The 24,781-nt window shown below is 37.1% G+C and overlaps 1 protein-coding gene across 1 annotated transcript in view; it reads right to left on the bottom strand.

The window, feature by feature from the left end:
- The window catches only part of LOC117342475 (cyclic nucleotide-gated channel rod photoreceptor subunit alpha-like), a 171,536-nt gene that overhangs the window by 36,205 nt on the left and 110,550 nt on the right, over window positions 1-24,781 (bottom strand). Inside the window, 1 exon segment of the mRNA XM_033904641.1 lies at window positions 1,149-1,442. Within this exon segment, the coding sequence (XP_033760532.1) occupies window positions 1,149-1,442 (294 nt within the window).

Here is a 24,781-nt window from a genome sequence, read left to right on the forward strand (position 1 = left end):
TAAGCACAAAGCTTGTAAAAACTGATCGGCATTGACAACGTAGTTTCATTACTTTTGAAATCGCAGTTGTATTTCATTACAATAAAATGCAAAGAATTATAGTATCAAAGAGTTGAAGAAATAATGAATAAAAATCCCGTTGATAAACAGCATTATACGATTTGTGCCGACATAGATGAAGAAGTAACATAAATATAGCTAGAGACCTCATCTTCCTAAATTTGGGAGAAACAGCAGTGTAAACATGCCTCGTAGCAACATCACTCTCTAAAGCAGCATGATTTACTATTGTATATATGAGACTTCGCCGTAGAATGTGGCATCTGTCTGTATATCATCCAGGTCCAATGGTGATCGATGTTCAGATATATCCAGTGGCTACGTGAAGGGTCAGACAGGTCATTTTTATGTAGCAAATGTATGTTTCAACAAATGACAGTTCTCACACATAGTTTATTTATAAGCCCCGTCTTAACAATCACGATACCTAAAATAGTAACGCTGAAAGGGAACAAGCAACTAGACTTACAGACATATTAACAACTAACCCGAACAGAGGTTAATTCGTAGTCACGAGAGGGAATAACTAAGTAGAAAAATGGATGAATTAACCAATAAACAGGTCTAGAGCCATATCCTTTTCCTTGAAAATAATTTAACATAATTCTTGTAAATTTTATCCCCCCCCCCCCTACTTTTTCCTCCTCAACTCAATATAGTCACACTTAGTTTTGTTTCCATTATTACTATAATCACGTGTGAAGTAGCGATGACATATCAAGGTACCAATTTTTTTAATACAATCTACTGACGACTGTTCTATGCAATATTATGTAAAACGAAACTTGAATTGGCATTTACAAAGCCTGTTAATTTCGATAATTTCCGGGATTGGATAAAATATCTTTAAAAAACATCTTAAAACACATATTGGAAACAATGCATTGAGCAGTGTATCCCTCTGTGCTTCAAACCTTTGGTAAAAGCTTGGCAAAAAATGTACCACAGTAAATAAAACAGCTTTTAGGGGGACATAATATCAATGCCCAACGTATCATGACGCGGACATAACAATAAAAGAGATCGTGCATCTTAAAAACATTATAAAATCAATCTGTGTATATAACTGAAGATGAACTTTCACCTACCTTTTCTGCATATATAATCCCCGGGGGAGAATAATACTGGTTTTAAACGTAATACAAGTTCACATAGAAATCCTGCTTCTGTGTTCTGGAATACCTCCACTCGTTTTAGGGTATCGAGGTGGACGTGGATGGCAATTTCAGCTTTAAGTTTATCAGGTAGGAGGGAGAGAGTTCTTTCCTCGTCTGTAGATTTATTGCAGTACCAAAGATAGTCGAACCATTTTATCACTCGGTCCTGTAGTCGTAGAGGTACCCGGCGTAGTGACATGTACGTTTTTACACCGTCAAGTTTGGCTAAAATAAACAAAAGTAAAATTTAGATAAATGCGTATAAAGCAACTAATACTGACTTCAAATATGAATATATAAATGTAAAAATAAGAAAAATTACAGAGAGATATGTATAAAAGATTGTACCCTCTCAAAAGGAAATAAAACAAGTATTTAAACACACGATATGCAATCATGTTCTGTTCTGCAGCTAGTGATAACAGAAGAAAAACGTTCATGCTGTGACGTAAATGCCCCAGGTTAAGTGCAGAATGAATAATATTACTGAGGATAAGTGCATTAGCGTTTTGATAATACTGGGCCCGACAATAAAAGAAAAGACATCAGACATTTAGATTTTCTCGGCGTCAAGTTTAGCTACAACCCCAATTCAAATGGATTTTCTATGCACTTTAAACATGCAACCAGCACATTGTTGCAATGCGTAAAGCGGTTTTCCTTTTTTTGGTTGAAACCGTTGTGTCGTTAAGGATACATAATGTAAATTAGGCAGGCATGTATGGAGGGACAGGACCATATTTATTTTAATATTGAACAATGATGTTTAACGTAAGATCAATGATTAAACTATGTAAAAATGGTGACAATTTCACCAAGGATTTGACCACATCGATAGACATTGGACTTAACTCTTGAGTTCGTAAATCTCGAGTAGATTGGTTTGGTTTGGTTTATTTGTTCAACGTCCTATTAACAGCTAAGGTCATTTAAGGACGGCCTCTCCTTGTGATAGGCCGGAACTTTTGCCGATTTATAGTGCTACCTCACTGAAGCATACTGCCGAAGACACCCAGTAGGACACCCCACCCGGTCACATTATACTGACAACGGGTGAACCAGTCGTCCCACTCCTAATATGCTGAGCGCTAAGCAGGAGTAGCAACTGTCATTTTTAAAGACTTTGGTATGTCTCGGCCAGGGGACAGAACTCAAAGCCTTCCTCACAGCGGCGAACGCTCAACTAAAGGCCAAAAGTGAGGCATTGTCAAGGGAGACACTAGGAAGAAGTAAGTTTGTAAGAAAGAAGAGAAAAGATAAGATCCCAAATTCAGTCGCCTCTTACGATCATGCAATGGGAGCAGCAGGTACAATTCTTACGCCCTACCTGCAGGGCAGCTCGAGTAGATAGTGAGGTAACACTTGGGTAGATAGTAACGATAACTCTCGGTAGATAGTAACGGTAACTCTCGGTAGATAGTAACGGTAGCACTTGGGTAGATAGTAACGGTAACTCTCGGTAGATAGTAACGGTAACACTTGGGTAGATAGTAACGGTAACTCTTGGGTAGATAGTAACGGTAACTTCTGGGCAGATAGTAACGGTAACTCTTGGGTAGATAGTAACGGTAACACTTGGGTAGATAGTAACGGTAACTTTCATCAACTACATCAGTTTTATTGTCGGACTTATGTATTTTGATTTGCTATATTTCCATCATTGTTCTTTATTCTACCATGTTCGCTATGTAGCGCCAGTTTTGATTGGTTTAAAACCATGTATTATTTTCCAATAACCCACGCTCGTGCCAATAATACACGGTAGTGAGTCACGGCTGTTACAATTTTATATATCTAATATTCACACATTTTATAAAAGGTTACTATAGCCGAGTGGGCTAATGGGTTAGTCTTTCAATAAATTTTAAACCCTGAGGCCCTATGTATGGGATATTAAAATTTTATTTTTAAGATAAAAAAAATGGGTTAGTCTTTCAATACATTTTTATCACGATGCGAGTTCGAATCCTACGGAGCCCCCCTCCCCCCCCTTTATTTTTTTAATTTTTTTTTTATCATTTTTTTTTTCAAAATCAATGCCATATGATAGATGCTCTTGATTGTAGTACTGTATTGCCTGTATATTTCATCAACAAATAATGCAATACTCCAGAAATAAATTAAGGTTTTCTCGGGGTTTCTTTGCTTTTTTCTATTAGAAAGAGGTCGATCTCAGAACTAAACAGTACATGGTAGAATAGAAATAATCAACTTTGACTCGTGTATTGTTGCAGGATATACAACTCGGACTCGGATATTTTGCAATTTTGATTAATAACTCAGGCCTGCGGCCTTCGTTATTAATTTAATTGCAAAATATCCTCGTCCTCGTTGTATATCCTGCAACAATACACGAATCATCGTTAATTATTTCTTAAATATCCATGCTTTGGATATCTGCTGTGTAGAAAGTTACATACTAGATTCATGACATTCTACTTAATGTAACTTACGAATGAGGGAACGTGACATTCCGGTTAATGTAACTTAGGAAACATGACATTCTGGTTAATGTAACTAATGAATGAGAAAACATGAAATTCTAGTTAATGTTACTAAGGAATGTGGAAAAATGACATTCTGGTTAATGTTATAAAGGAATGAAGAAACGTGACATTCCGGTTCGAGTAACTTAGGAACGAGGTTTGCAAATGTACCCAAACGACTGCATTTATCATGTGTTGATTTCATAGATGATTAGCATAACACACAATATTAATTATGCTACAAAATTTCCATGTTCCCATTCAAAACTGAAAAAAACGGTTGATGTTTTATTATTATTATTGACTAAAAATGATAAATCATTGATTGAATGATATGTACATGAGTTCATACATCCTTGCTCATCTACTCTAAAACAGCCATTGTTTTCTATGTATCTGACATGGTAGTGAAAACACATTTACGAAATAGATGCAGCATTTGAACTACTGGCCTTTAACAAGCTGACGCGAATAGGTCCTGCCATGTCTCTAGGGATCCTTCTAAGTGAAGGCAAAGACTTCGCCTCGGGGGCATTTTCATTTCTGAATACACTATCATTATTGGAAGCCTGAGGGAGCAAAAACCCGAGTCCAATTATCCACGTAGGTAGGTACGGCTGTTCAGGGCTTTTCTTTGCACCCCGGGCTGACAGAAGAAAAATTGATCATTTCTCTCGCATCGTAATCAGACTTCCCAGCCAAATACATCAGAACTAAGAATCAATACAGTGTCAGACTCGCATTCTGTTGCACACACGATCAACTTCAACAAGCCTCTTGTTCTATTTTTTTTTAAGATATCATAGTTTGTTGTAATAAAATAATTAACATTACAGATTATAATTTTACAGCTACTATACTATACTCATCAATACTATCAGTGTGAAGTTGTATACTGCGTGTGTATATCCCCAACAAGACGTAAACCTGCGAGGCACTGTCTATATCCTAACAGTTGTACGTTAACAATGCTAACAGAGTATCGACTCTTGTTTGGCTAGTGCTAAAGCCGATAACACCTTCTACTCTTTATATTTATTTCGGTTTCTCAGCTTTTACAGCACTAGTTCTGTTAGTTGGTGAATTTTGTCGGTAATAGGAAGATTTTGTCGCTGTGAAAAACAGACGTTTTTTCTTGTTCTTACGAAATGTCATTATTTCAACTTAATTATGTCATGTTTTCGGTTAGGCTTCAACATAGTGATTTTGTTATTCGTTTTCGTCCTTTAAGCACTGCTGTATTGAAATAGACATTTAAACAGGCGTACAAATATACAGTGTATTTTGCCAATGACAAGTATGCACTGTAAAAATGTGTGTAATATGTAGCAGTCGTCTAAGGACATGTGGGAATACAGATTAATAGCGCAGTGGTAAGGGTAAAAATAGATAACGTACAACAGAAATCTGCAACACTCTTAAAATACCATTCGGGTAAGAAATTTCAAGTCTTTATATGCAATGGTATAGTCATCTTCAGAAATCATTTCAGTGGTGATATCAGATATATTTAGTATCCTAACCTTCAACAGAAATAAGGTAAGATGCAATGCCTCGACCAATGAGTTAATGACGTCAATCCCACTTGTCTCAAAGGCAAGCCGAACCGTCAGTTTTCTATCCTATTTCATAAACATGGTCAAGGTTACACAAGTGTCCTACAGTTTGTCTTACAAGGCTTACATTCACTTCTGTCTCATACATGTCTAAACCTTCCTTGACATGCTGTACAAGGTCGCTATGTATGGAAGCATTATCTGAATCTGAATTCACCCAGAATTTAATGTTAAAAGTGTGGAGTAGCTATTTTGATTGAGATACACTGTATTTCCGTATTAATAAGATAATATTTTAGGAGATGAAATGCATTAAGTGGAGGAAGTTCGGTCATAATATGTCTTGTTTTAATCTAAATATTTTCTGAAATCTCATCACGACTGTACAAAATTGGCAAGTAAAATCAACTTTAGCCAATAACAACAAAGATTGATAGAGGCTGTTGCATGGCTGACATGGATTTAGCAATAGAGTTGAAAGAATTTAGCGATAAAGAAGAATATGACAAGGGATTTGAAACAAATATTGGGATTTATTACGGAAATAAAATTGCATCATTTCTGTCGTCGAATGTTCATAAAATTTGTTTCCTACAACATGTTCATTATCTTGGTGGGAAATCTAGGAGAAAGTTAAGAGGATGATATACCGATGACATTGCACATAAATCGCCTGAGGTATCTCAGGAAACAAGGATGGCAAACATCCACGATTTGCTTTCTCACATGGGATATTGACGTGTCTCCCTTCGCAGTGATAATGATAGAATGACTTATTGATGCAGAAACCACGTCCTGTCTTGACATTACATATCGTCCAACGCAGACATGGAAAAGCAAGAAGTTTATTCCTATGGGTATCCAAACCTCATTTGTCTACTCACCAGCAAAACAGGTGTGACGGAGGTAGAAATTGACAGCTAATTTGTTTATTTGAAATAATACACATACAATGACATTATTTCAGTGAATTTTGCCGAATAATTAACTATTAACATGTGAATGTATAAAACAAATCAGATGTCAATATGTCAAATGATATTATACACACAAGGTCATTCGGACGATGCCAACATGCAGGCTGTAAACCTCTGATTCCTGTGAATATTTGTAAAAATAGTAATCTATAGTCTTCCATCATTTGTAACAGTCGTGTTTCGTTTAGTTTCATTAGTTGTAACAGTCTGTTTTTTTCTTATTTTATTAGTTGTAACAGTCTGGTTTTTTCTTATTTTATAAGTTGTAACAGTCTGTTTTTTTTTTTTTTATTTCATCAGTTGTAACAGTCTGGTTTCTTCTAATTTCATAAGTTGTAACAGTCTGGTTTCTTCTTATTTTATTAGTTGTAACAGTCTGGTTTTTTCTTATTTCATCAGTTGTAACAGTCTGGTTTCTCTTAATTTCAATACTGTGTTTTAAGGGTGAAACCGAAACTGGTAATTCAATGCATATCTTATGTTGATAAAAAGAAATTTTGCAACAGCTATGAAAGGAAAATTGCACTAACACAAATAATGGTTAGTTATCAGTAGAGTTCATATACATATAACATCTTATTTCATGTCATGGTGTTCGCCATGGTACATTATGTTATCCGTTATCGCCCCGGTGTCGTCAGACCCCTTTAGCTCAAAGTATAACAAGCTTGACGAATATTTTCGCCAAATATGTCATCCAGCATCAATTCTCAAAATCACATATAAGCATTAAAATCACACATATAGTTAGTTATACTTACAGATCTAAAAATAAGATATGATGTCAAATCACATAATGTTTAATGGCTATTTAAATAAAATTGATGTAATTGCTGATATGTTGAGCTAACAAGTTAAGCTGATCATGCTTTTGGAAACCGACTAACGGTAGCTATTCCCAACGGTACACATGCAAGAAGAGGAACATGTACATGTTTTGTCTGTGATAGTCAAGGATCCCATGACGGTAGCGATAATGAACCCACCTAGACCAATATCATTAACAGACACATTGTCGAGTTTTGTGTAGGTTTACTAAAGGAGGTATGACACCTTGTGGATTATTAATGTAATTAGATTTTCAGTTACCTCCCCTGGTATATGTTAAATAATCATATTTTTATATCAATGTTTAGTATCATCGATACAATGTATGTAAGGAATATATATATGTTTATCTTTCATGTATCGCGTTAATCAATTTCTTTCTTTTTTTCAAGAAATACAGATATTTTGATGGAAAATATGTATACAACAGTTAGAAAGCATATATCTTATTTTGTGATTCATCATTTATGGTATTCAACCATTCATAGCTTAATCCAGGTAGTTAGGCTTACATTTTTACTAGAAGCTCGACAAAATCCATCGGCCTACTATTTTCACTATTTTTGTTTTAATTCCTGTTACGTAATTCAAATATTGTTCTTCGGAGTATAATGTATAATCTTTATGCATCATTCATTAACAATAGAAAAACAATAAAATGTTAGATTTCACAAATATTTCCTCATTAACACACAAAAGTTAAGATTCCTCTCCTGTTTATATACGTTTCAATAGACTAACCTTCAATGATCTGGGTTCGTTGAGGTCATGTCACTACTACACCTGTAATAATCACGTGTCACTACTTCCGTGTTCGACCTATATTTGTCTCTACACCTGTAATGATCACGTGTATGATATTGGATCGGAACAAGCAGCAATCGTCATGGTGTATGTAATGTGTTATGACTAATTAACAAAACGATAACTGTTGACCTTGAATGTGATTATCATGAAATAATGACATATCTACACGATACGTCATTAGCCAGAGGTGATGTCATAGCTCAAATTTGAAATAATGTACCAGATTAAAACAGACAACAACACCCATTAATCATGCTGTCGGTTACATCCCCTATGAATATTGACTATTGTGAGTATATATATATAAATACAAAGTGTACATATATTCCTGTGTATCTTTCTTCCTCCATACATCCACCCATCCATCAATTTATCAGAGACTACGCGAGCTGCCCTTAAGGGAAAGTTTATTATTCAAAACTAATGCAATCCACTTATTTATTCTCAACATAAAAAACAGATGCATTTAAAAAACAGGAACCCAGCAAAAAATAAAGAATTATCGATAAATAAGAGATTCATGAATGAACGAAACAGCTGTAATGTTTAATGTTTTGTAACGAATTTAGTTGTAATGGTCTACAAACAATCAATAAAACAATTATATACTAGTAGCGATTTGTTTTTGTTAACAAACACATTTTTCTCTTCTCCCTCAAAAGGCAATGAATATATTTGCATTCCTTGGACCTAACACTTAAAAATGTGAATAGTTCATATCAAAAGTTAATACCAATACAAATATTGGAAAGTTTGCACATACAGTTTGAACATTGACCTTCAGAACTAAGTCTTAGTGGTCAAATGAAAGATCACTGCACTTTGCTAGTGGGTGATAAAGTATAAAGAAACTGTCATTAGGATATCTTTAACTATTAGAAAGCAAGGGCAAGACATTATTGGAAAATGTTGCACTAATTTGACCTTTGACGTTGCGGTCAAAGCCGCATAGATCCCTCGACAGAACACTTTGTCAGTGGATGATAAAAGTATAGAGCAATTCTCATTAAGATATCAGACAGGTGAATTTAACCTTTGACATTGAGGTCAAGGTTACAGTGATACAAGGGCAGTGCATTGTACTTCAGCTTGAGGTCAGGCAAGTATACTGCAAATTTGGTTAAGAAGTCTACAACAGTTTAGAGGTCATGCCGAGGATAGGAAATTATTAGCAGAACCAGTACTTATACCACTAATGCCTTTCGTATCTTCTTTCATTTAAAGGGGAAATATAATAACACGTGTAACTAACGGTAAATGGTAAAATAGTTATCCTAGTCAACAGGTTAGTACGTAGTATAGAAGCAAAACCATCCAATATTTACTTTGTCCTGTTTTAGAACGCGAGGTTCTAAAATAGAACGGCTATATATTATGCGCAGTGTGAATAGGTACGAATCTGAAAATAATACGCATGCAGAGGACGATTAAGTTTGAAAAACATTTGGCTATGTACTTATTACGGCATTTAACATTTGAAAAAAACGCCAGAAAAGAAAACATATGAGACATCACATAAATAATAACAAATTCAGTAAAACTGGTCGACAAATTATTGAAATATTGTTATATGCCTCCACCTTCCACGCAAAACTAAACAAGTGTATGTACATAATATTCGATCACTTTAAAAAGCCAAGATAAGGTCCTATTGACAAGGGTATTTCAGCATACTTTATCTATAAAAGATGTACGTAGGTTTAAATGATGTCAGTGTCATTTCATCATATTATTTCTAATCGATGTGTTAATATTTAGGCGGCCCCATGTAGTGTATCAGACTATGATAACTGACTAAACCAGAAATGTTAAAGGACAACTGATACAACACAGGTTCGTTCTTGTAATCACTCCTGTCAGAAAAGATCCCCTTCTTGTCACTGTTCGGACAGATCTGGAACCCCTTGGGAGCCGTCCCTCGGAGCCGACAGCATCTTAGTATCCCAATGTAGATCACCAAATCTCCGGCTCTACCTACACACGACCCGTTACAAGCTTTGTGAATATATATGTAAAAACGGATGGCTTTCACTCTCCTCACGATGGAAATCGATATCATTCATCAAATTGTTACACATACAATATATGATTTCAACACTATGCAGGGAGGGTAAAGTAGGATTACTTAAGTGTGTTGACGTTAAACATAGCATGTGCAAAGTTCTCCTTATATTGACCTTGGGATGACTTTTTTCCCTCGCGAGACTTGAGACGCGAATTAGCATATGTTGTCTGACCTATTTCGAGGAAGTGTAGGGAATTAAAATACCTCCTCAGACCACTTTAGTCGACTGCTGAAAACAAAATACATTAACAGCACTAGATTTCGAGAGATGCAGGTTGATGAAGATCATAGAAAAGTTTGATGTTGACCTCATGATCTCATTTCAAAATTATTATGTTTCCTTATGCGATGCGAACTCAGACGTGCTTTATGTTTGTTGATATGCCAGGTGGTTCTGTTGTCACCACCCAAACTCTCGTTTGAGATAGTAACTTGATATGGATTTGACGTAAATATGTATGGCGGGTATCATCGAGGAAGCTCTTCCGGAACACCTGGTCTTAGTCTCTTTGTACTTTTTCAAGAATCTCCATAAAATGTGTATTTCTGTTTATATTTTGCTCTCGTTTAATCGATTAGAACTTGGTTTGGTATATCAGTATTTTTTCTTGTTTTAGTCTACTGTCAATAATATGTCCAATAGCATGGTGTCTTTACGTACATTGTAATACTACTCCAACAACACCGACATGAAAAGAAGAATGATAAACAAAAATTGTAAAAAGAAAAAAAAAGAAAGCTTTTTGAGCCATGAGTCATACAACGTTATTTCCAGTAAGCGACTGTGGAAGAAACTCTGTGGAATAAGGTATTTTCCTTTGTGATCTTTGTTTATGATACGTCAAAGACCCTAATAAATCGGCCCAGTACAACTTGTTTTCTCTCTCTGAGTTCTGACCACGCTTTTTCTACCTCATACGTCGCTTCATCTCGCTATTTATCCTTTGAATAGTGTGCAGTTGTGATGTGGTATATCCTCATTCAATATTTTAATATAAATTATGAGGTGATGGATTACAACAAGCGTGTTTGATGTCTCCGCCGGCTCTAAGTTTGATATTTATTGAATTAGACATCAATATCTTTAATATCTAAGCGGTGATTGTCGTCAATTAAGAGGGAGATCTTTTCATATTTAGAACATCATGTCTTAAATTCCATGGGTGTCTTTATTTGCCAATAGTTTTTCCTGCTAGTAAATGCTGAAACATTATTGAAAAGAAACAAAGCTGAAGCGAAACCGATATTCGTTTTACTTAACTAAGATTTGCGTATCTAATTAGTATAAACATGCCAATGGTCTCATATAAATACATTGTATTCAATGCTCTGTTAATATTTTCCCTATCGAAATAAATATTAATTCATCACCATAAATTACAAAATGTACTTTAGCAAATTGTTGGGACGATAGACACTTTGGCAATAATATACAATTTCAAAAACTGAAAATATCGACATGACAACGAAACCCCAAATTCAAAATCGACAAAACATGACACCATATGGAGAATAATAGGACCAGGCGTTTCGGAAGTGATGCACATCGACAAGCGATAAACATTACTACAGAATATTAATTTAAAGATCGCAAGAATATATGTGTTATATTATTTTGTATTTTAGCGTATAACTGCTGTATTCACGCGAAGCTATATTGATTATTAGTTATATTACCATATAAAAAGTTCACACAGATATGCAATGAAAGATGATTTTCATGGACTTAAGGTGTAATATGTTTATAATAGCGTGTGAACACTGTAATGCCTAGTCTACTCCAGCGAGATACAACTGTTATCAAAGCAACTAAAAGGACATTCCTACGGAAAAGAAATTTTATTTATTTTCACATTAGGCTAAATGTTTTGTTAAGGAACGACAGAATTTAATGCTAGATACAATACGGAGTATGTATAACACCAGAGACCCGTTCTCTCGCGCAGGTGTGTGGACAACTTGTAAGGATGTTTCCTGAGTTATTGTACTATCAACATTTGAAAACAATTGTATCAAGGATAAGATATCAAATATATCACCCGTCACAATATATTCACAATCGTCACAATCTAGTCACAATCGTCACAATCTAGTCACAATCGTCACAATCTAGTCACATTCGTCACAATCTAGTCACAATCGTCACAATATAGTCACAATCTAGTCACAATCGTCACAATCGTCACAATCGTCACAATCTAGTCACAATATAGTCACAATCACAAAATAAGGAATAAAACATTAACGTACAATGGAGACTACTCTTCAGGTCTTGTTATTTCACATTGTGTTTTCTCCTGAGAGAACCTTCGCAATGTTTAAATTTCGCGATAATACCCTTGATAGAAAAAAGTTATAGCCTCGTCACTGAATAAAGAGGGCAAACAGTGTGTAGCGTCTGTAAAAGACAAAGGTCTTCACACTGCAAACTCAGCGAATATAAAGTTTGAACAAAATATGCCCATTACATAGTATTATTCAAGGACAAATTAACATCAATTAGATACAATTAAATTAACATGTGAACGAAATAGTTATAGAAAGGGCAAGGTAGCACCACACATTAAAGATGTACTGCGCAAAGGATAAAGGATTGCAGGAACGGGCAAGATTACATCGCAAATAACAGATGTACTACGCAAAGTATCAATGATTTCAGAAACGGGAAAAGCTACATTGCCAAATATGATGTACTGCGCAAAGAATCCAGGATTGCAGGAAAGGGCAAGGTTATATCACAAATGATATATATGTACTACGCAAAGAGTCCAGGATTGCAGGAAAGGGCAGATTGATTTGCTCTCCTCGCTTACAAACCTTATGCAACATGACAACAAAAACAAACCTCGAACGAGACAAGATAACAGAACATCTCCTTAACCTTGACTACAAAACTGTATGCCTTGTAAAATACTTAAATATATCTCTATTATGTAAATACTTTAATTAGTTTCGTTCGTCTCTACATAGCAGTGTTGTAAATCTAACTTAAACTATAATAGTTTTAGTGTGTGTGTTTGTATATATGGAATAGCAGGCATTATCTGTAGAAATGTTGACTTTTTATTCACGAGCCCAGCTTGTCTGTGAGACAATACGCTCTTGGTTAACCAGCGTGTACGCGTATAGGCTGATAGCGAGGACACATACCGTCGCTTTGTAAATAGTTTGAATGTTTGACAATACGACAACGACACGTTTATCAAATAATTACGTTGACAAATGTTTGAGAATAAAAATCAAATATTATCTAATAATTAAGTGGTATTATATTAAAACTTTCTGTGGGTTATACCGATATGACATAATCTTTCCGTAAAGAATTAAATATTATATAATATTTTGATCCTTTTAAAAAGTTTTTGTTGAAATTTCATAAAATAAATAACTTCGACTAATGTTTGTAAATCAAATATTTAATAATTACGTCATTTTTTAAAACAGTGGCTGTTCCCCAGTGTATTTAATAATCTTTCTTTGAAAAAGCTAAATATTATCTCATATTTTGATTTTTTTAAAATAAAATCTATCGATTGACATTGACATGTAATTCTCTCATAAATTGTTATATACAGGTATATATTTTTATTTAGTTAAATGGGTGTAATAATTTCTACTACTCTTGTGTTCTAACTAGTTAAACTTCGCGACTTTACATAAAATTAAAGCGATATCAACACAACAGATCATGGTGATGTACAAGAAGAAGGTTTTAATAAAAAGCTTTAGACCTTCATAGAATACAACTGATGAAAGTAACCAGACAGTTGCAAGACATATTTTCTGGTACCAAAAAAGGTAGAACTTTTATTGTTAAAACAAGTAATGAAATGCCCAAAGGTACAACATATGAACGAAACTGAATACTAGGTCTAAAATATTCAGAAATGTGTTGATGTAAGTAGGTTAACATACCACGCGTGTTATTCGAGTTTGAAGCCTGTTACAAGTCGTAAGGAAAAGATTTAAAACACTTCTTCTTTTTTTTAAAAATCGTTAACACCTCATGTTTATCCAAATATGAAACAGACATTAAATCGACATTTGCACATCTGTAAGGATATATGGCTGTACGAGTTTACTGTAAAAGTACACAAGACAGTCCTGCTGAATTCGGATAGTGTTATACCACCGCAAGCTGGTGCCTGCCAGGTAGGTTTTCTAGACACCTGATAAGTAAACTAAGATAGTTATATATGGTACCAGTCTGTGCTTTATCATATACATGTATACTTCAAATGTACTTGTCTTACCACAATTAGCTTTCAGGACAATACATGATATACATGTACTACATTTTGGCGTAACTTAGACATTCACTGTATTTGATAAAACATTATTTTGATCCATATTTTCCCCTTTTTTTAGATAGAATTACGGTCTCGTCTCTGATGTTTTTATAGACACTTAACCACAGAAAAGATCAAGCAGTCTGTCATAATTTTTAAAACCACAACAGATGTTGCATTAGGTAATAAGAAGCTTCGGATTGTCTGTATATATACTGCATAAATCTTACAAGAGTGGTGTCGATATTTAGCGCCCATTTTTCGAATGCTCTTTAGCACCTGCGCGAAAACAATAGACTGAAAATACACGTCAATGTCAATACTACAATAATTCTGTTCTCACGAACAATTGTATTGTCTTTACTTAATAATACATGATCCTTTCCTGATGTTATATTTATAAAGTTCTCTCTCTCAACTTCGGTAATATACTATTCATTGTTAACTGAATATGACTGTAAGTTGATATTTGAAATAATAGAGCAATCAACACAAACGAAGGCATTCATTAAACTGACAAAATACTTTTAATTAATTTATTTCATTGTCACAAACAGACGCCTTGCGCATGTCCATTCCTGGTAACGAAGATCAATTGATAAAATGATATTTATAATTGTTTTCCCAATTAATGTTAAATATATTAAGTTAATTGTTCAACATAATAACAATGGTTAAACATATCTCATTGGGTAAGTGTGCAGTGATAGGTATTCCCACCTGTTTAAGGAGTGTATAGAGTATACAACGCTATACAATTAACATTCTCTTTGATGTATAAATACAATATGTCTCTGTAATAAAACAAACCGTGCAGACATAGGTTTTGGTGTATTTAACCCATAACTGTATCAGCCGTTTTCAGACAAAGAGAACATTCTAAAACACAAAGTAATAGCTATTAACAGATATGGTGAGTTCAGAATAGAAACAGTGTTCTAAAAATAGCCCGACATCCTGTATCGTAGCCGATTTTGGCCATTTTCGTTGTCGTACGTTACCAATTATACACCGGTTATGAGGGAGATAACTAGTTATTATCCTCTAAGGCATTATTACCCGCAGGAGAGTGGGACTTTGAAGGTACTTCTGAACGTGAACGAGACCGTACCATCATACAGTTAATCTAGTGTGAAGGCCGCAATGGGAACCATTTTATTCCTAGAAACGGTAAATCTATGTATCGGCTCCTATTAAACGGTTAAAGGGCCGTGGACATGAATACATGTATCGATATATGATGAGAGACGCGCTGAAAGTCAGGTGTGTAAAAATAAAACAAAGCTATTTCTGGTTATCGCAATGGCGACTTTACATGTTTGGTTTTTTTAAAATGTCAGTCAAAGTACTGGATTTCCAAACTACATTTCAGATATTATCAAACACATGACGTTCTGTAGCGCCTTCGATACCTTTATACCTCTAGTAATTAAAACAAGTTATTCAAATCAATTATACAGTTGCTAGATCAAGAAAATTAAAACAACTTAATTGACCTTCGATATCAATTCAGTATACAGTAACGTAACACACCCTACATAAAAAGGCTAACAGAATCAATCTTTAGTAAGTATAACAAATTGCATGTGAAAACTAGAGAGGGGAGAGAAGAAAGAGGGAGAAAGTGAGATGGTAGAAAATTAATAACCGACAATATGTAAAAGCTAGGAAGAAGGGAGGGAAGAAGAGGAAGATAGAATAAAATTTTCTGAATCCTGGCACTTGAGTAACAAATTAACTGTTCACTAAAAGCGGTTATTTTGAGAAATGAAATTATGTACACAGCGGAATATGGATTCATTATCAGCAATAGACAAGTTAGGATCTCCGTATAAAAGAGTGTACGAAATAAGTCTGTCTGATATCACTACAATTAGAACAATACAGAAGAAAGTGATCAGTTATTTCATCTGCCTGTCTACAGGACCACTGGGGACTGTCTACAAGATTACGGTCCAAAAGGTGAGAATTTAAATTGCTGTAGGTCTGGCATGATGGATCTGGTCAAGACGTTTTCCGTAATTGTAATAAGGAGGGACTGTTCGGGAGAATTTATGTAAATACTTTTCATGTTACGTACGGATGGGTTATTTGTTATATCGGAAGGAATGGACATCTCTACAAGTCCATGGAAGATGGAAGAAATGATCCTTTGTAGAAAGCATTACTTATGTGGTCAGCATCACGTATATTACGTGTATATTGGTGTGAGTCGTTCCTGCGTTGAGAAAGTAGATCAGATAGATAAACAGGTGAAAAAACATAGATCATTTTATGTACATATGTATCTTGGTATTTTTTATGTTGTGTTTTATGTTTACACTATCCAACCTAGTTCAGTTAAAGAGAGTTGTCTGTGACGAAGATGATATAAGTGGCAATACCTTGACAAGTTTTAACATGCATATAAAGGAACCGTGAGACATACGACATGGTCGTACACCTGACCTCAAGTTAACATGGTCCGTAGGTGAAACCACTAATTCCGTCCGTCGGAAGAGCGTGTAACTTTTCCCTGTAGGAATCAGTCTTATCAGTAAAGATAATGTCGCTCAGCGGAAGGTCATGACCTTTTGACCAGTCCACACAGCAGATTGAGTGCCTCAAAGCTCTTTGGCAACAATCATATCTTTTGATGACTAATCATGTCCGAGGTGCTCAATAACGTTAAATACGTCTCTAACCTAAAACGATATCATCAGAATATTGATGTGTACATTTTACTACTAATTTTATGATATATTATTTAATTCCATATTTTCAAATCTTTGCCTAATTGATTGTCAGTGAATGCTTACAAAGTATCAATATTTTGTACAGACACAGGGAGAATGATTGTAATGTAGCAGTGATAGGATAAGATAAGCACTTCTAGGTACCTGTACTGTAAACGTTCATGTTTTAGCGTTTTTTTTTTTAATTTTGGAGATTTTCGCACTGAAAGTAGATTCCGCTAAATTACATGTATGATTGCGCTAAGTGTTATTTTGATATCCGGACGGGACGTTTATAATGAGTTTTGATATCCGGACAGGACGTTTTTAATGAGTTTTGATATCCGGACGGGACGTTTATAATGAGTTTTGTTATCCGGACGGGACGTTTATAATGAGTTTTGATATCCGGACAGGACGTTTATAATGAGTTTTGATATCTGGACAGGACGTTTATAATGAGTTTTGATATCCGGACAGGACGTTTATAATGAGTTTTGTTATCCGGACGGGACGTTTATAATGAGTTTTGTTATCCGGACGGGACGTTTATAATGAGTTTTGATATCCGGACGGGACGTTTATAATGAGTTTTGTTATCCGGACAGGACGTTTATAATGAGTTTTGATATCCGGACAGGACGTTTATAATGAGTTTTGATATCCGGACAGGACGTTTATAATGAGTTTTGATATCCGGACAGGACGTTTATAATGAGTTTTGATATCCGGACAGGACGTTTATAATGAGTTGACTGTAAAACAAACTATCGTTGTTGGTGCGGTAATTCATCATCCTGCTAATCTGTTTTAATTTGTAGGTGTCAAATTATGTACCTTTACAGTAATCGAGGATGTAGGAGTTTATCACAACCAGTCATCACCACCATTGTGCCATTCAGTAACATATATGTCTACCTTTAATGTATTAGGTCAGATTAAAAAATAAACAACACAATATTGAATTATGAAGTCAACACATACCATAATTTCAATAAGCTCATGACACAAACATAAATAATGAAGACAAAATCGTCTAAGTAGAAGCTACAGAAAAAAGACAATCCCACCCTTACGAGGGTTACATTGGCGTGTCCCCTCGCTCTGTCTTACATATAACTTAGTGTATTATAGCCATTCTATAGATCATAACTACATAAAGTGTATTTAACCATTTCATTTTCTCGTGGTATAATGGCTGAACTCAAGCTATTGTCGTATGCGTGTGCTTTACCATACTGTAAATCTACATAACAGCGGACGCCTAGCTAAATAGGACAATATTTACTGTGTGGTCAAAACTACAATAGATTTCGCGTATATCAATTACCATATTTATTGAGAGAATTGTCTCGATACAAAACGACATGCCAATGCTGTCTCTCAAATAGACATCAGCGAATTAGTAATGCCAACTCCGAGCCACATTTGTTTGATGTCTTCAAAAAATAAATAAAAAAATAACATGATGTGTGAATCATTTAATCTATAATTTTTACCGTATAAACGTTTGATGTTCAATTGAATAACGCCATTTTAAATGTTATACACAACATGTCACCACCGTATGAATACATTTTCGGATAATTATACATTGTATATACTTAAGCATTGAACTGTTACCAAATGGTAGTATACAGTCGATATGAATACAATTTGGGTGACAGATAAATATAATGTCGCCCGTATGCTTATATTTACATTCATAATTTTATTTTATTTACTGTAGCTTAAGACGCGTTTAAATTTGCCGCTTCTCCTATCACTGACGTCATCAAGTTCAAATACCGGAACAGCCGAAATTTCCAGAAGGAATAATATAGTCCCTCATGTCGTTATCAATAGCAATCACATGAGATATTTTTTGCACAATTTGGCTTTATATTATATTTTATAAACGTTTGTAGATATCTTCAAATTGTTCACAATTGCATAATTTCTGATTGTTTAAAAATAAAGCCGTTTTTCGGCGCATGATATACGGTTAACATTTAGAAGTGATGCGGCGTTGAATGGGTACTGCACAGGACAGACTCGATTCCTCGGAAACACTTATGTTTCTATCGACTGGATTTACGTTATTTTCAGAGGAATATCATCTCTTAAATTCTAAATGAACGTCGTCTTGACAGTAGGTGAAAACGATTCCAAGGATATTTCATTATAAACAGAATCCAGTCTAACCGGTCATATCAGTGTCGCTAACTTAGCAGACGATGTTCAACTTCACAGGGGCTCGATTTTGGAGTAAGGTACATGTAGGCCTTTGACATCAGTGAATAACCACATAACTATAATTCAGTATGCATACACAACCAGAAACCATGTCGATACTGCCGATTTTTCGCAAGATTTAAAAAAAAATGCTGGACTTTAAATGTTGTCGTGTCTAGCATTTCTGACAATTCGACAACGAGCCCCTGTTTGACGACAGTGACAATTTTATTACTTCCTATAGATCAGGAATAGAGCTTATAATAATTTTGTGTCGAGTCGGTCGACTTCATTTTTTCTATTATTAAATTTTACTCTCATAACTTGCGTTGCTTTTTTTGTGGTGGTTTACGTAGATAAATGCTAGCATTCGAAATCTCTCCTGGCCGAATGTAACTGGCGGCCATTGTTTTGACCAGCAACACCTGGGGCTATATTCCCACTCTGGCCGAATCACTGTAAATTATAGTATACAGTCTCATGAATACAATTTGGTTTACTAACGATATATAGGCAAATGCAACACAGAATGTAAATATATATATTTGCATTACTATCAAATGCCTAAAGTAAAATATCCATTGTAACATCCCCAAAGTAAAATATCCATTGTAACACCCCCTACAAGTCCTACGTGTCGCCGTTGATTTCAGCTTCATTATTTTATTGAACTTACAATGATTACATGTACATCTGACAATGGAAATAAAAACAAATTCTGTAAAACAAGAGTTATGAATTGTTTGGTCGCATTTGTTTTAAAAACACTTGGACCGGTCAGGATAGAACATTATGAGATATTGTCGAAGTAGTAAAGCTGTGTATCCGTGTGTGGTGTATAATTGAAAACGTACTGCATGTATATAGAATTTGAGACAAATCGAATTCGATCAAGAATAATAATCTGATCTGAAGTACACTGTTATTACTTGTCATTAAAGACAACTAAAATGTTAACACCACGTATATACGTAGGAAATAGGAAGCATTATCATACAATACGACATGTGTATGATTTAATGTCAGGCAACCAAGTAATATATCAAAGTTACGTCGATATTAATGGGTGGATGATGACGGTACACATAGACCATATTTCAATTCAAAATGAAGGATACACAAGAGTATAATTGATGGTTTGTTAAATAAAGCTATTCATCTTTAAAAAGCAGGTAGACTACGCGGGTTATCAATACGAAGTTACAGAATTATTTATATAATCGATTTGCGGTACTCATGCAGGTAAAGGATGAAGACGCCTGCTGTTGCCCATATCGTTAGAGACGGCCTAAACGACACACGCCTGACGAAATTTAGATTCGATTCTGTACCTCTATTTGGGAGATACGAAATTAACTTCAATAAATATGTTGGACTCGAATTCCAAACATATTAATTCCCGTCTATGTTTTTCTTTCCAGTCGTATCACAGGCGCCTGTATCTGGTTAGTATTTCTAAAACAATAAATTAGCCCTAACACCTACTATATCAACAAGGTGTAACACTTTAAAATTGGATGATGCATCAACTGTGGACGGAAGTAAGCTATCTAGCTTAGAGCTGTTTTACAACGGACAGTCTGATTGGTCGACGATTATTGTAAGTATTGTGTACAGATCTGTCGACAAATCAGATTGCCTGTTGTAAAACCACTCTTAAGACGAGCCTTCACCCATTCCACAGTCGATGCATCGTCGGCTATCACGCACGCTTTTTTTGGTTTTCTCATCTTTAAATCAGTGTCACACGACAAAACAATAACATACGTTGTTAATTAAGGATTCTTAACCAAGGTACATTACTGAAGCTTGTATGCATTTAATATTTTAGTCGAATTGAATTTGAATTCAAAGTAAATCGAGGTCATCCAACTTTAGACTTTTCAAGTGGTACACCTTGTTGCTATAGTAAGATAAGGGGTACATTTTATTTTTTATAATTACTAATCAGATACAGATGCCCGTGACTTCAAACCCGTAACATGCATTTATAACTAATAAGTGTTTTTTTTATAATTATTATAAATCGTCAAAGACAAATGATAAACAGGCATTCAATATTACGAATCAAGTGCATATCAAGACAATTTTATTTCCGTGAATATATAAATAAAAGCTACAATTTTAGGTAATTTGTAGGTGAATATATTTATTTTAAATTGCAGAATACCCGAAACACTACATACATCAAACACGAAGATTCATCAATACCAAACAGAGTTGATGCAGTCCTCTTCAGGACCCGAGAGGGAGAACGTTGATCGCCCTATCCCTGACTTGTATAACGAAGCAACGCAAAATAAAACAAGGGGGCATGTTGCATACTAGAGATTGTTATGACTCAACGCCATCTCTTCCACATGAATAAACCTAGGGAATACACAGAAGACAATGGTGGGAACAGATTGTCCGTCACTGTCACGTTAAGACCTTGTAAATAGCGGATTAGGCGCCAATTGGACAGCACTAAAGTATCAAACACAATCAAACAGGCAGACTCAAGACAACATCACTGCGATTTGGATCTCAAATTTCGTGGAGGTGAAAAGTTAAATGCGACTTTTATGTTATTTGTACAACATCTGTGCATATTCGATTTTATCTTATTCAATAATTCTTTTATCTTAACTCAGCTTTCATATGTTTATTACATTCTTATGACGTAGCGCTCCATATACCATAATTAATTACATTTTAAATCAGCATCACGACTGTAAATTGATATTTGAAATAATAGAGCAATCGATGATAAAAAGGTACAGAAATCTATATATTGTATAACATCTATACGTTACACTCTAGTGCGCTATTTCTGTACCACCAATTACATGGCGTTGACATCTCATCACTTCCTCTATAGGGACGGGGACTAGTGGATGGTGATCGATCTCTATAAGGACGGGGACTAGTGGGTGGTGATCAGTCTCTATAGGGACGGGGACTAGTAGGTGGTGATCGGTCTCTATAGGGACGATGCCCAGTGGGTGGTGATCACTGTCTCTATAAGGACGATGCCCAGTGGGTGGTGATCAGTCTCTATAAGGACGGTGCCCAGTGGGTGGTGATCAGTCTCTATAAGGACGGGGACGAGTTGGTGGTGATCAGTCTCTATAGGGACGGGGACTAGTGGGTGGTGATCAGTCTCTATAGGGACGGGGACTAGTGGGTGGTGATCAGTCTCTATAAGGACGGGGACTAGTGGATGGTGATCAGTCTCTATAGGGACGGGGACTAGTGGGTGGTGATCAGTCTCTATAGGGACGGGGACTAGTGGGTGGTGATCAGTCTCTATAGGGACGGGGACTAGTGGGTGGTGATCAGTCTCTATAGGGACGGGGACTAGTGGGTGGTGATCAGTCTCTATAGGGACGGGGACTAGTGGGTGGTGATCGATCTCTATAAGGACGGGGACTAGTGGGTGGTGATCAGTCTCTATAAGGACGGGGACTAGTGGGTGGTGATCGGTCTCTATAAGGACGGGGACTAGTGGGTGGTGATCAGTCTCTATAGGGACGGGGACTAGTGGGTGGTGATCAGTCTCTATAGGGACGGGGACTAGTGGGTGGTGATCAGTCTCTATAGGGACGGGGACTAGTGGGTGGTGATCAGTCTCTATAAGGACGGTGCCCAGTGGGTGGTGATCACTGTCTCTATAAGGACGGTGCCCAGTGGGTGGTGATCAGTCTCTATAAGGACGGTGCCCAGTGGGTGGTGATCAGTCTCTATAGGGACGGGGACTAGTGGGTGGTGATCAGTCTCTATAGGGACGGGGACTAGTGGGTGGTGATCAGTCTCTATAGGGACGGGGACTAGTCGGTGGTGATCGGTCTCTATAGGGACGGGGACTAGTGGGTGGTGATCAGTCTCTATAGGGACGGGGACTAGTGGGTGGTGATCGGTCTCTATAGGGACGATGCCCAGTGGGTGGTGATCACTGTCTCTATAAGGACGATGCCCAGTGGGTGGTGATCAGTCTCTATAAGGACGGGGACTAGTGGGTGGTGATCAGTCTCTATAAGGACGGTGCCCAGTGGATGGTGATCGATCTCTATAAGGACGGGGACTAGTGGGTGGTGATCAGTCTCTATAGGGACGGGGACTAGTAGGTGGTGATCGGTCTCTATAGGGACGATGCCCAGTGGGTGGTGATCACTGTCTCTATAAGGACGGTGCCCAGTGGGTGGTGATCAGTCTCTATAAGGACGGTGCCCAGTGGGTGGTGATCAGTCTCTATAAGGACGGGGACGAGTTGGTGGTGATCAGTCTCTATAGGGACGGGGACTAGTGGATGGTGATCAGTCTCTATAGGGACGGGGACTAGTGGGTGGTGATCAGTCTCTATAGGGACGGGGACTAGTGGGTGGTGATCAGTCTCTATAGGGACGGGGACTAGTGGGTGGTGATCAGTCTCTATAGGGACGGGGACTAGTGGGTGGTGATCAGTCTCTATAGGGACGGGGACTAGTGGGTGGTGATCGATCTCTATAAGGACGGGGACTAGTGGGTGGTGATCAGTCTCTATAAGGACGGGGACTAGTGGGTGGTGATCGATCTCTATAAGGACGGGGACTAGTGGGTGGTGATCAGTCTCTATAGGGACGGGGACTAGTGGGTGTTGATCAGTCTCTATAGGGACGGGGACTAGTGGGTGGTGATCAGTCTCTATAGGGACGGGGACTAGTGGGTGGTGATCAGTCTCTATAGAGACGGTGCCCAGTGGGTGGTGATCACTGTCTCTATAAGGACGGTGCCCAGTGGGTGGTGATCAGTCTCTATAAGGACGGTGCCCAGTGGGTGGTGATCAGTCTCTATAGGGACGGGGACGAGTTGGTGGTGATCAGTCTCTATAGGGACGGGGACTAGTGGGTGGTGATCAGTCTCTATAGGGACGGAGACTAGTCGGTGGTGATCGGTCTCTATAGGGACGGGGACTAGTGGGTGGTGATCAGTCTCTATAGGGACGGGGACTAGTGGGTGGTGATCGGTCTCTATAGGGACGATGCCCAGTGGGTGGTGATCACTGTCTCTATAAGGACGATGCCCAGTGGGTGGTGATCAGTCTCTATAAGGACGGGGACTAGTGGGTGGTGATCAGTCTCTATAAGGACGGGGACTAGTGGGTGGTGATCAGTCTCTATAGGGACGGGGACTAGTGGGTGATGATCAGTCTCTATAGGGACGGGGACTAGTGGGTGGTGATCAGTCTCTATAGGGACGGGGACTAGTGGGTGGTGATCAGTCTCTATAGGGACGGGGACTAGTGGGTGGTGATCAGTCTCTATAGGGACGGGGACTAGTGGGTGGTGATCAGTCTCTATAGGGACGGGGACTAGTGGGTGGTGATCGATCTCTATAAGGACGGGGACTAGTGGGTGGTGATCAGTCTCTATAAGGACGGGGACTAGTGGGTGGTGATCGATCTCTATAAGGACGGGGACTAGTGGGTGGTGATCAGTCTCTATAGGGACGGGGACTAGTGGGTGGTGATCAGTCTCTATAGGGACGGGGACTAGTGGGTGGTGATCAGTCTCTATAGGGACGGGGACTAGTGGGTGGTGATCAGTCTCTATAGAGACGGTGCCCAGTGGGTGGTGATCACTGTCTCTATAAGGACGGTGCCCAGTGGGT

The sequence above is a fragment of the Pecten maximus genome, chromosome 14, assembly GCF_902652985.1.
Source record: "Pecten maximus chromosome 14, xPecMax1.1, whole genome shotgun sequence".
In the NCBI taxonomy this organism is placed as follows: Eukaryota; Metazoa; Mollusca; class Bivalvia; order Pectinida; family Pectinidae; genus Pecten; species Pecten maximus.